The following is a 13,146-nucleotide window of genomic DNA, read 5'->3' as shown; positions in this document are numbered from 1 at the left end:
TTTCCCTGTGGGGGAGGAGGGATTCAACCTGGAGCTGAGGGAAGTCCTTGGGAGCTCATTGCTCTCCAGTTCATGGCTGAGGTTATTGCAGGTGCTGAGTTATCTTCGAAGACTTGGTTTGAATCCCAAGGAAAATCTGATCCCACAAGTGGGAAAATTCTCCTGGAGACTCTGCATGAGGACTTGCTGGGAGGGTGCAGAGTTTTGTGTGCAGCCCCTCTGGGCTGGTTTTGCAGCTCAGCCCTCAGCATTGACTTCTGTGGAGCAAGCTGATAATCTTTTTCCTTAGGGAACAGTGGTGGAAACTTGTTCCTCTCTTTGTTTTTTTTGATTGAAATATTATTTAGTGCTTTTTGAGTCTTTCCTCTTCTTCCATGGAGCACTTGGGCTCTCTCTACAAGCATACCTGAAAATGAAATTCCCATGTGGGATGCAGCAGCCAGGTGCAGGGACAAGGAGATCATAGCATGGTTTGGGTTGGAAGGGACCTTAAGGATCATCTCATCCCACCCCCCACCATGGACAGGGACACCTTCCTCTAATCCAGGTTGCTCCAAGCCCCATCCAACCTGGTTTTGAACACTTCCAGGGATGGAGCAGCCACAGCTTCTCTAGGCAACCTGTGCCAGTGTCTCAGCATCCTCACAGGGAAGGATTTCTTCCCAATATCCCATCTAACCATGCCCTGTGGCAGTGGGAAGTACCTCTCCTTCTCCTACATTAAAATAAAACCCCAACCTACACCCTGGGACGAGTCATTTATGGTGGAGGAGGATATAATTAGCACAAAAACAAGTGGTTGGAAGCTGCTTTTTTCCAATGTAGCAACACTGGAAAGAAAACCAAGGAGGGGAAAATAGCATGTGGGGGGAGCCCTGTGAGGTGAGGAATGCTTGGGTGGATCCTGCTGCCAGATAACCTTAATTGGGCATTCTTTGTCTTTTAAAATAACCCATCAGTGGGTTAATTTTAGTCTTGGCCTCTTTATTTTGGTCCTGTGGGTTTTCGTTTGTGGAGGGAGGGCAGGAGGAAGGGCCTGTGTTGGTTAATGAGGGTTTGTTGGTTAATGAGTGGCGTTTGGGAGATGTCCCCTAGCATGGGGTGGGTCAGGGTCACTCTCCACATTCCTCTTGCCTGGACCAAATGGAGCTGATCTCGTTAGTGCAGAAGTAATTTTGCTGGGGGAAATGAGAGGAGAAAAAAAAAAAAAGTATGGACATAGTGCCTTCCCCTCTGTGGGTGAAACGAGCTGTGCTGGACTCCGAGGAAACAAATTGTCATCGTTTTATTTCACCCTGAATAGCCACCCCAAGGGGCTGGGAGTGCTGTGTGGCCACGCCAGGCAGTGACACGAGGAGCATCTTCCTCTGCAGTGACTTTGACTGATTCTCCCTTGCCCCAGCTCCCAGCCCTGGAGGAGGCACTGGGAGATGTGTATGGTACCTGGCACTGGGTCACAGCTGAAGCTGTCACCCCCTGGGTGTTTTGGGGTCCTCTCAGGTGCAGGTCCCAAATGCTAGGAGGGGTGGATGGGTGCTTCTGGATGTGTGCTCCCTGTGATCCCAAATGCTGGGGAGGGGATGGATGTGTGCTCCCTGTGATCCCAAATGCTGGGGAGGGGATGGATGTGTGCTCCCTGTGATCCCAAATGCTGGGGAGGGGATGGATGTGTGCTCCCTGTGATCCCAAATGCTGGGGAGGGGATGGATGTGTGCTCCCTGTGATCCCAAATGCTGGGGAGGGGATGGATGTGTGCTCCCTGTGATCCCAAATGCTGGGGAGGGGATGGATGTGTGCTCCCTGTGATCCCAAATGCTGGGGAGGGGATGGATGTGTGCTCCCTGTGATCCCAAATGCTGGGGAGGGGATGGATGTGTGCTCCCTGTGATCCCAAATGCTGGGGAGGGGATGGATGTGTGCTCCCTGTGATCCCAAATGCTGGGGAGGGGATGGATGTGTGCTCCCTGTGATCCCAAATGCTGGGGAGGGGATGGATGTGTGCTCCCTGTGATCCCAAATGCTGGGGAGGGGATGGATGTGTGCTCCCTGTGATCCCAAATGCTGGGGAGGGGATGGATGTGTGCTCCCTGTGATCCCAAATGCTGGGGAGGGGATGGATGTGTGCTCCCTGTGATCCCAAATGCTGGGGAGGGGATGGATGTGTGCTCCCTGTGATCCCAAATGCTGGGGAGGGGATGGATGTGTGCTCCCTGTGATCCCAAATTCTGCAGGGGGATGGATGGGTGTTCCCTGTGATCCCAGATGCTGAGGAGGGGATGAGTGCCTCCTGTGATCCCAAATGCTGGGGAGGGGATGGATGTGTGCTCCCTGTGATCCCAAATTCTGCAGGGGGATGGATGGGTGTTCCCTGTGATCCCAGATGCTGAGGAGGGGATGAGTGCCTCCTGTGATCCCAAATGCTGGGGAGGGGATGGATGTGTGCTCCCTGTGATCCCAAATGCTGGGGAGGGGATGGATGTGTGCTCCCTGTGATCCCAAATGCTGGGGAGGGGATGGATGTGTGCTCCCTGTGATCCCAAATGCTGGGGAGGGGATGGATGTGTGCTCCCTGTGATCCCAAATGCTGGGGAGGGGATGGATGTGTGCTCCCTGTGATCCCAAATGCTGGGGAGGGGATGGATGTGTGCTCCCTGTGATCCCAAATGCTGGGGAGGGGATGGATGTGTGCTCCCTGTGATCCCAAATGCTGCAGGGGGATGGATATGTGCTCCCTGCAATCCCAAACACTGGGGGCCATTGATGAGTGCCTCCTCTGATCCCAAATACTGCAGGGGGGTGAATGGGTGCTCCCTATGATCCCAAATGCTGGGAAGGAGATGGATGAGTGCCTCCTACCATTGCAAATGTTGCAGAGGGAGAGGTGGATGGATGGATGCTCCCTACAATTCCCCTCTGCCTGCATTAGGCTTTCCTCGGAGCTGCCCGGTGGGAGCCGATGGGAGGAAGTGCGTGAATGTAGAATTAACCGTTGGTGAAAGCTATTAATAATGAAGCTCTGACTGTCAGGAAAACAATGGTAGGCTTGAAGAAAGGGCTCAGCTTTGTTATTTACAGCTTCTGCTGTTATTAAAATGGAGATTAATAATCCCCTTGGCTTTGCTGAGAGGGAGGAGTTGGTGGGACAGCTTCCCATCCACTGTGTCTCAGCCCCACAGCCGTGTCAGACTGCTCTGGTGGCTGGGACTCCTGCATCCCTCTCCTGCCTCCACACTGCCTGGGTTGGAGCATTCAGGGCAGGGAATGATGCTGCCTTTGGGATGCCCTTTGGGATTTTCATCCTGCCTGCCCCATAAGTACAGCTTTGGGGGTGCACTGGGGCTCCTGGTTTTGCTGCTGATGATCTGGGATGATGGGAGATGGGATACCCGTGGCTGCTGGTGGAGGGGCAGGTCTGAGGATGATATTCCTGGCATCCTGGAGAGCTGTGATACTGCTGCTCGTTAAGCCAATGAGCTTTTTTCCCCCTGTGAGCACCTGCTGAGCACAGTTTAAACGCAGCGACAACTGCGTGGTAAATGATACGAGGCAATGGGAATGGGAATTAACCAGCTGGGGCCTGGCTGGGGAGGGGGGATCGATGCTGCTGAAGCTGTGAGCATTAAAGGAGAGCAGACAGAGGTTTCTTGTGGCACTGAAGGCATTACTGACCCCTGGGGAAGGGGGTTGCAGGTTATTCTGGAGGATCCCACATCCTCCACCATCTCCATCCCTGCTGGCAAAGCTCAGGAGATGTGGAACAGGGGATTTAGAATCATAGAATCTCCTGAGCTTGGAAGAGATCCACAAGGATCATCCAGTCCAGCTCCTGTCCCTGCACAGGACACCCCAGCAATCCACCCTGTGCCTGAGAGCATTGGCCAAACACTCCTGGAGCTCTGTCAGCCTTGGGGCTGTGACCACTGCCCTGGGGAGCTGTTCAGTGCCCAAACACCTCTGGGGGAGGAACCTTGTCCTGATATCCACCCTAAACCTGTTCCAGTCCCCAAATACCTCTGGGGAAGGAACCTTGTCCTAATATCCAACCTAAACCTGTTCCAGTGCCCAAACACCTCTGGGGGAAGAACCTTTGCCTGATATCCAACCTAAACCTGTTCCAGTGCCCAAACACCTCTGGGGGAAGAATCTTTGCCTGATATCCAACCTAACCCTGTTCCAGTGCCCAAATACCTCTGGGGGAAGAATCTTTTCCTGGTATCCAGTCTAACCCTCCTGACACAGCTCCAGCTGTTCCCTGGGTGCTGTCACTGGTCACAGAGAGCAGAGATCAGTCCTGCCCCTGGTGAAGAAGCTGCAGACCCTGATGAGCTCTGCCCTCAGTCTCTTCTCCAAGCTGAACAAGCCAAGTGCCTTCAGCCACTCATGTGTCCTCTCCTCACCCTTAACCATCTCTGTAGTTATTCCACACTTTCCTCTCTTCTCTCCCCAACCACAGGCTCCTACCTGATGGTGAACTCCTCTCAGCACGCCCCGGGCCAGAAAGCTCACCTGCTTTTCCAGGCCCTGAGTGAGAATGACACCCACTGCCTGCAGTTCAGCTACTTCATGTACAGCCGGGATGGCCACAGCCCTGGCACCCTCAGTGCCTACGTGCGGGTGACCGGGGGCCTGGTGGGCAGCGCCGTCTGGAACGCCTCGGGCTCCCACGGCCGCCAGTGGCACCAGGCAGAGCTGGCTGTCAGCTTGTTCTGGCCCAGCGAGTACCAGGTGAGCCCCAGCAGAGCCCACACACACAGCCCTGACCCCCTGGCCACGGGTGACCCCTCTATTTGCTGCTGCAGGTGCTCTTTGAGGTGGTGGTCTCCAGCGAGCGCAAGGGGTACCTTGGCTTGGATGACATTTTGCTCCTGAATTATCCATGCTGTGAGTGCCAGGGGATGGGACCTGAGGGGAGTGGGTGCTGCTGGGCTGGGCAGCAGGACTTGGGGTTGGTGTTCATTGGGGTGATCCTGGAGAGAGCAATGGGCTAGTGCCAGGGTGCAGCCTGGTGGTACCTGTGTGTCCTGTTGTCGTCTGGGCTGGTGGAGCTCCATCTCCTGGGCACCTCTGGGGCTCCCTTTTCCATCTCCATCCCTGTCACCAGCAGCTCCAGTGTTGCTTTGGTTTTTATAAGATGTTGGAAAAGCACAGGCTGAACATGGGGCCTGAGTGTCCCTATCAAAAGTGGCCACCCAGGCTTGTGGGGACCCAAAATTTCAGGCTGTGCCAACACGTTGGCTCTTGGGGTTCACCACTTATTTCTTCCAGGTTGGGGTAGGAGACCTGCCCTCTAGCAGCCCCATAGCCTTCATCTGGCACCAGCACTGCAGGTGCTGGAGGGGAAGTCTGTATTCCACCCTGGAACACTAACTGGCAATGTGGGGACAGGAACAAATTCCTGGCTGTGAGGATGAGGGTCAAGCCCATCCAGAGCTCAGCTCCAGCCTGACATCTTGGATGGCTTTTGAGGCTGGGTGGGGTTTTTGCAGTAGTTTTTGCTACCATGGGTCCCCTCAGAGCTCAGCCACTTTGTCACCTCTCACTTGTGTCCCCCACAGCAAAAGCTCCTCACTTCTCCCGCCTGGGCGACGTGGAGGTGAACGCGGGGCAGAATGCCACCTTCCAGTGTGTGGCTGCAGGGAAAGCTGCTGAGGCTGAGAGGTTCCTCATGCAGGTGAGCAGTGCTGGTGGTGAAACAGCATCACCACCACCAACCCCATGCACCACTTCCCTTTGGGAGACAACCCCCTAGGGCAGCGGGAAGAAGGGCAGTTCACTTTCAAGCAGACATCATTTGGGGATGTGTTTGGTGGCTCTGGATGTCACACTGTGCCTCCTGGTGATATCTTCTCTCTCCCATGGGGCAGAGGCAGAGTGGTGAGATGGTCCCTGCTGCCTCAGTGAAGCACATCAGCCACCGGCGCTTCCTGGCCACCTTCCAGCTGGATGAGGTGTCCAAGGCAGACCAGGACCTGTACCGCTGTGTCACCCAGTCCAGCCGTGGCTCAGGTGTCTCCAACTTTGCTGAGCTCATTGTGAAAGGTGTGTGACATGCTGCTGCATTGGGTTTCTAGGTCATGCATGGGCTGTTTCTGCTCTGCTGTGTGCAGAGGGAGAGGAAGGTGGCACACCTGGGGTGATGGGATCACAGTTTCTTGCTGTGGATGAGTTGCTACACGCAGACTGTGCAGTATAAAACCAGGAAACTGCCTTTCCTGATGGCCTTAGATCATTTATTTTTGATTGCAGTAGGTGGGAATTAATTAATTATGGTGAAACTGTGCAGCACCATGCTGGGCCGTGTGTCTTATAAAGATAATTAAGGTTTGATCAGATGAAAACCTATTGCAGCTGTTAAAACCTTACTGAAAGTGATGGAGGGCACACGCACGGGCTGGAGTTTAGAGACTACATCATGCCCTCCTGTACTTCAGTGCTGATCTCCACATCCTCTGGCTGGAGAATCTGTGTTTGTCCTGTGCTCTGCAGCATGAAGGAGGCTTGGGAAGAGCTGTTTGGAATGTGTTGACTGTAGTTAGTAGAAGATAATACAGATTAAAATTGTTGTACCTGTGGTTGTGCCAGAGTTGGCCTGGCTCTAGGGATGGGAATGCTGTAGAGCTGCTCCTGGAGGGGGATGCTCCACTTATCCCTTCTCTGCTCTCTTCCAGAGCCTCCTACACCCATTGCTCCCCCCCAGCTGCTCCGGGCTGGCTCCACCTACCTCATCATCCAACTCAACACCAACTCCATCATCGGTGATGGCCCCATCGTGCGCAAGGAGATCGAGTACCGTATGACCTCGGGGCCCTGGTCTGAGGTCCACGCTGTCAACATGCAAACCTACAAGCTCTGGCACTTGGATCCAGACACAGAGTATGAGATCAGTGTCCTGCTCACCCGGCCTGGCGAGGGGGGCACGGGCAAACCAGGCCCACCCCTCATCAGCCGCACCAAGTGTGCAGGTGAGTCCCACGGGGCATCCTGGTCACCCTGGGTGGCCTTGGGAGGGATCCTCTGCCACTCTGAGCCCTTCTCCCCACCTGTGGGTGTGGAGAGGAGTTTGGTGCTGATATCCCAAGCCACACATTTGTGTGTGCTGTTGGCAGAGACATTTGTCGTCTCATTAAATCCAACTTCTCCCGTTCACGCCAATTAGAGCTAATTAAACTCCTTCCCGGTGATGGCACTTAGTCTCTCTTCTTTCAAGAGCCTCACGGGCTTGATGACAACATCCCGTGGCATGGGCACATTTATCTGGTTGTCTGGGGCTGCTCTTGGGGCAGGTGCTCCTGGTGCCCACTGGGGCAGTGGGGCTGGTACCTGGCTTCACCTCCACAGAGAAAGATCAGCCCACAGGGACTGCTGTCCCTGCAGTGTTGGTGGCTTTGAGACTCAGTGATGTCCCCAGCCCTGTCTGCTGGGCAGTAAGATCCTGTGCCAGGGCTCTTCCCAGTTTTGGAGTTGCTCTCTGCACTCTCTCTTCTTGTCCCTACACTTTAAAAGTGTTTTCCCTGCTAAGACATGTAAATCCATGAGATATTTTGTTTCCTCTCCCCATCTCTTCCCCCACAGAGCCCATGAGGGCCCCCAAAGGTTTGGCTTTCTCTGAAATCCAGTCCAGGCAGCTGACATTGCAGTGGGAGCCACTGGGCTACAACCTGACCCGTTGTCACACCTACACTGTCTCACTCTGCTATCGCTATTTCGTGGGCACTGGCCACAACCAAACCTTCCAGGAGTGTGTGAAGATGGAGCGTAATGCCAACCGCTACACCATCAAGAACCTGCTGCCCTACAAGAACATCCACGTCAAGCTCATCCTCTCCAACCCCGAGGGGCGCAAGGAGGGCAAGGAGGTGGTGTTCCAGACAGATGAGGATGGTGAGTCCACTCATCCCCAAAAGTTGGACTTCATGGCTGGTGAGCTGCTGAGGGTTTCCCATGGTGTGCATCCATGGCTTTTGGCCCAGGGGCATGATGGGAATATCTCTTGCAGCATCATGCCCAACAGGATGATAAAATGGTTGTTTCAGCCCCAGAGAGAAAGGGGCAGTGATGGTGACTGGGGAAGGGAAATGGGGGGAACTCAGGGGCTGTGTGGAGATGTCACTGTGGACATCCTCATCCTTGGAGTGGAGTTTTACCCATGCCCAGTCTGGTGCAGGGTGTGAGACTTGGCTGATGCCCAGCTCCTTCCAGCAGGAGTTCTCCTCCCTCATCCCTTACTGGGAACCAAAGCCTGGCAGCACTAATAACAGCAATTAAAACAATTAATGCTTTGCACTTAGGTAGCACTGTTTATGTGCTTGGTCACTGGTGGATTTGGCATTGCAGTGTTTCTGGGAGTACTGTTAACCAGAGCAGGTACAGCTTTGCTCAGCTCCCCCAGTGCTTTTCCCTGGTTAAGTTTTCTCTCAGACAGGTTTGTGTTGTGCAGACAAGCTCTGAGGTGCTAAGGAGTGTCCTGCCCTGTTTTTTGGCAGTAGCATTGCTCCTGAACAGCTGAGCTGTTTGTTTTGCCCTCTGTGCTGGCTGTGCCCTGGGGTTTGGTCCCCACTGCAGGCACCTGAGTGTGGTGACATCCTCACTGGAGGCTCCAGTGTTGCTCCAGGGACATCTCCTCCACATGCTGGGATGGTTTATCTGCCTTCAAGGACATCTGAGCCAGAGCTGTCCCTGTCATGGCTGGTCCTGCAGCTGTGGGGCAGAGAGGTCTCATCCTGCTCCATGGAGGGAGCAGTGTTGGGGCACATGTGAGGTGTAAGGAGCTGCTGCACCTCGGGGTGGGTGCTGAGTGTGGCTGGAGCATCCCTGGACCTCACAGAGTCACCTGTTGAGCAAGAATGGAATTAATCTCCAAAGCACTTTTTAACATCAAAAATCAGCAATTAAGGTGGGAGAACTGCTAATTGCAAAGGATCCAGTTGGCTCCAGACCCCCTGAAGACCCCTGAGGAGAAGACTGCCATGGAATTCTCCTGCCATGGAATTCCCCTGCATGGGACTTGCTGTGATTTGGGACCCACCAATGTGTGTGTGATGCTCATCACTTCTGTTTCTCAGGCTGGAAAGCAAAACCTGCAGAGCTGGAGCAGAGCTGGAAGAGCCTCCAGGTCCTGTTTTCACCTCCAAAGCCTAAATCCAGCACCTTTTTCTGCACACCAGCACTTCCCACCCCCTGAGCCTGCCCCACTGGGGGCACCCAGCTCCACCCTCCTGACGATTTCTTTTCCTGCTCTAATTGCCTCAGCTGTTCTCACTGGGCCATGACTGCTCCAGCTGTTTTCTTATGGAATATTAATACAGGGTCTCCAGATGTCTTGTTGCTGTACTGTAATCACTCCAGCTGCTTTTCCCTGTGCCTCAATTAGCTGGGGCTGGTGGCTTCCCCCTTGGATTGAACTTGGGGCTATGAAAACATTTGGTTTCATTGAGATGGATCCATGGATGTATGGCAGATATTCCCTGCAGGCTTGGTGCAGCATCTCCCTGGGAGGATGATGGGGATTTGAGCTCCTTCAACTGGGTTATGAGCCTGTGCAATTAAGCTAAGGTAAATCCTTAATAATAGGAGCCTTAATTGGGGTTTATTTTTGGCATGAGGCCAGTCTTGTCCGTAGCATCCACTGGTGTGACCTGGGACTTGTCTCAGTGGGCTGCAAAATGTACGTCCCTTCCCAAGTGGTAAACACTGGTTTTGGGCTGGAAAACCCATTTCTGGGGTGTGAAGAACTGGACCAAATTGGGGCAGTTGTTCACAGCATCTGCACACAGTTCTGGTGTCCTCAATGTAAGGAGGACATGGAACTGTTGGAGCAAGTCTAGAGGAGGCCATGAAGTTGATAAGAGCACTGGAGCATCTCCCTGTGAGGACAGGCTGAGGGAGTTGGGGCTGTTCAGCCTGGAGAAGAGAAGACTGTGTGGAGAACTCAGAGCAACTTTTTAGTATCTGAAGGGCCTACAAGGAGCCAGAGAGGGACTCTGTGTTAGGAACTGCAGTGATAGGACAAGGGGTAATGGGTTCAAACTGAAGGAGGGGAAGTCTAGGTTGGATGTGGGAGAAAAGCTTTTTGCTGTGAGGGTGGTGAGCCACTGTCCCAGGTTGCCCAGGGAGGCTGTGGCTGCCCCAACCCTGGCAGTGTTCAGTCCAGGCTGGATGAGCCTTGAGCAACCTGATCTAGTGAGGAGGTGTCCCTGCCCAGGGCAGGGGGTTGGCACTGGATGATCTGTAAGGTGCATTCTAACCCCTGAATTCTATAATTCTATGAAATGTATCTGTGCATATATGGATGGCAGATGCTGATCTCAGCCTGGTGTGTGCAGAAATACATGGTGCCTTTCCCGGTCTGCATGAATATATAGGCTCTATATTACATTAAGATAATGATATCTAAATTATACTACATGCAATAATTGAATGATGATACAATAGTCATAATAGAAAAGAAGGTGTAATGGTATATATAACACAGGCTGTATGTGATATATAGTAAGAAGAAATAAGATGTAATTATATACCTGGTATAGGTTCTCTACCTAAAAGATATCTCTATAGGTACACACGTTCCTGCCCTACAGCTATCTGTAATTCTGCCTGAATTTAATAAGTGCCTGTGTACACGTGTAGGACACAGCCAGTGCCTCTGATGAAATTAACTTGTAAATCAAGTGGAAACGGTGTGTTTGCACGGTGGGAAGTGCTCGGGAGGTGATCCCTCTCTCCTAGGCCTGGAATTAGATCCTAACAAAAGCTGCAAGAAAGAAGCCAAGCAGAGGGGAAGAGCTGCTGGCCCTCTGCAAGGACAGGGTGGGTGTTTGGGAACAGGACTTGGCTGAGCCATTGCCCCTCCTCGCTGACCCCCTCGGACCGAGCAATCCATGAGAGAGGAGCAGATATTGATCCTGGCGCTGCTGATCATTAGTGATTACAGTTATTATTGTGCTGTTAATTAGAGGGGAGGGCTGGGGCATGTCGAGCTTGGCTGCAGATGAGGATGTTGCTGTTTGCTGGCAGTGTCTCCCCAGGATGCTGGTGGCTCCAGGGGGTATTTGGCTTCTGTGGGAAAAGGGGATTGGTTTGTTTTCTTTCCTTGCACTGGTGACCTCGGGCAGGCTGTGCTGGTGACTGCACGTGGGCCTTGTTGCTGAACTGTTGGAACTGGTGTGATGCTAGAAATGGTATCTACAGAGCTTGTGCTGTGGTGTGGGGACATCCCACTCCTGTGGCAAAGTGTCACCAGTCAGCCCAGGAGCATCAGTCAGTGCCTTGGGGAGCATCTCCCACATGCTGGAGCTGAGTGACATGGCAAAGGAGATGTGGTGACCTGGCTGCAATGCACAGCTGCTGCAGCCACCTGGAGGGGTTTCCTGGAGGATTTCTCCTTCCAGATAGGTTTCCTGCTGCATCCAAGCATGTCCTCTTTCCTTCCCCAGTGCCTGGTGGCATCGCCTCAGAGTCCCTCACCTTCACGCCACTGGAGGACATGATATTTCTGAAGTGGGAGGAACCAGTGGAGCCCAACGGCCTCATCACACAGTATGAGGTACATCCTGGTTGGCTGTGGCATCCATGGGATACCAACAGGGTCAAGGGAGAGTCTTGTTGAGGAGAATGCAGTGGTGGGGGTCTGGGGCATTAAAAGTTGGCTGCAGCACTGCAGCTGGCTCCACGCTCTTCACTTGGCTTTTCCAATGAACCTCTGCTTTTGTTTTACCTCCAAAAGTGCCTGCCTGCCTCCAGGCTGCCCCGTGACCATCCCCTCCTCTGAACTCATCGCTTTAACCCCCTCTCCACCCGGATCTGGGCTCTCTCCCCTCTCCCATGGCTGTGGGTGATGCTCTGCCCTGTCCCTGCAGATCAGCTACCAGAGCATCGAGTCCTCCGACCCAGCGGTGAACGTGCCTGGCCCGCGGCGCACTGTGTCCAAACTGCGCAACGAGACCTACCACGTCTTCTCCAACCTCCACCCTGGCACCACCTACCTCTTCTCGGTCCGGGCCCGCACTGGGAAGGGCTTTGGCCAGACAGCACTCACTGAGATCACCACCAACATCTCTGGTAGGTTCCCCAAGGCTCCATGCCTGATGCTGGGGCTTCTCCTCTGCTCGGGTATGCTATGGTGCTGCAGACCCTCTGGCATGCTCCCGTGATTTGGTGACTGGATGCTGCTATGGAAGGATGCTCCTGGTGGTGGTAGCCATGCCACAAGCCCCCCAGGCATTCCCCCCAAACCACTGTGTCCCTTGCCAGGGAGTCTGGCTGGTCTGGCACACTGGTGCTGTTTGAGCTCTCAGCGTTAGGTTAATTGGGTTTCATTAACAGGCCGTGCAGGACTTGGGGCTCTGCTCATGTCCATAGTGTCACTATGGTCTGGGGGTGCTGCTGGGCTGGCTCAGGTGTTTCTCTGCCCTGGGGGGAAAAGCTTACACTGTGCTGGTGATTGAGTGGTGCTGTCCCCTGGCAGATCTCAAGGCTGGAACATTTGGGTCCTGCAGAAGTTAGTTCTCACTCCTGTTTCCTCCCCTCTCCCAGACTGGTGTGGGTACACCCAGGGGTCCTTTCCCAACTCTTGTTCAAGACCTGGAGGGGTTTCCTTTATTTGCAGTAATTCACATTACACCATTCCATGATGCCTTGCTCTGGGCAGTGTTGCTCGTGCCTCTGTGTCCCCCTGAGCCCTGAGCACATCCCTGGGGGCCAGGACTGAGCCCTGTTCCCTTTGCAGCTCCCACCTTTGACTATGGGGACATGCCATCACCTCTGAGCGAATCGGAGAGCACCATCACAGTGCTGCTGCGGCCGGCGCAGGGCAGAGGGGCTCCCATCAGGTAGGTTGGGGCTGCAGGAGGGTAAGACCCCAACAGATGGGTTGGCACAGCATGGATTGAGCTCCAAGGGAAGGGCAGGGCTGGGCTTTTCCCAAAGCTAACTTGTGCTTGACCCTCACCAGCACCTACCAGGTCATCGTGGAGGAAGACCGTCCCAAGAAGCTCAAGAGGGAGCTGGGGGGGCAGGAGTGTTTCCCAGTGCCACTCACCTTTGATGACGCCGTGTCCCGTGGCTCTGTGCACTACTTTGGGGCTGAGCTCCCTGCCAGCAGCCTCACTGAAGCCAAACCCTTCACTGTGGGGGACAACCAGACCTACA

General features: G+C 53.9%; 1 protein-coding gene across 1 annotated transcript in view; it reads left to right on the top strand.

The window, feature by feature from the left end:
- PTPRU (protein tyrosine phosphatase, receptor type, U) overlaps positions 1-13,146 on the top strand; it is a gene marked incomplete at both ends in the record, with an annotated part of 29,673 nt that overhangs the window by 4,272 nt on the left and 12,255 nt on the right. Inside the window, 10 exons of the mRNA XM_009073273.1 lie at positions 4,454-4,725; positions 4,800-4,881; positions 5,556-5,671; positions 5,865-6,039; positions 6,669-6,962; positions 7,573-7,881; positions 11,433-11,542; positions 11,856-12,057; positions 12,725-12,827; positions 12,950-13,146. The exon at positions 12,950-13,146 is cut by the window's right edge and continues 6 nt beyond it. Of these exons, the coding sequence (XP_009071521.1) occupies positions 4,454-4,725; positions 4,800-4,881; positions 5,556-5,671; positions 5,865-6,039; positions 6,669-6,962; positions 7,573-7,881; positions 11,433-11,542; positions 11,856-12,057; positions 12,725-12,827; positions 12,950-13,146 (1,860 nt within the window). The remainder of the gene's footprint in view (positions 1-4,453; positions 4,726-4,799; positions 4,882-5,555; positions 5,672-5,864; positions 6,040-6,668; positions 6,963-7,572; positions 7,882-11,432; positions 11,543-11,855; positions 12,058-12,724; positions 12,828-12,949) is intronic.

This window comes from Acanthisitta chloris, unplaced genomic scaffold (assembly GCF_000695815.1).
Source record: "Acanthisitta chloris isolate BGI_N310 unplaced genomic scaffold, ASM69581v1 scaffold19850, whole genome shotgun sequence".
NCBI classification, from domain to species: Eukaryota; Metazoa; Chordata; class Aves; order Passeriformes; family Acanthisittidae; genus Acanthisitta; species Acanthisitta chloris.
The sequence above is the reverse complement of the archived record's forward strand: the minus strand, read 5'-3'. Positions and strand labels throughout refer to the sequence as shown.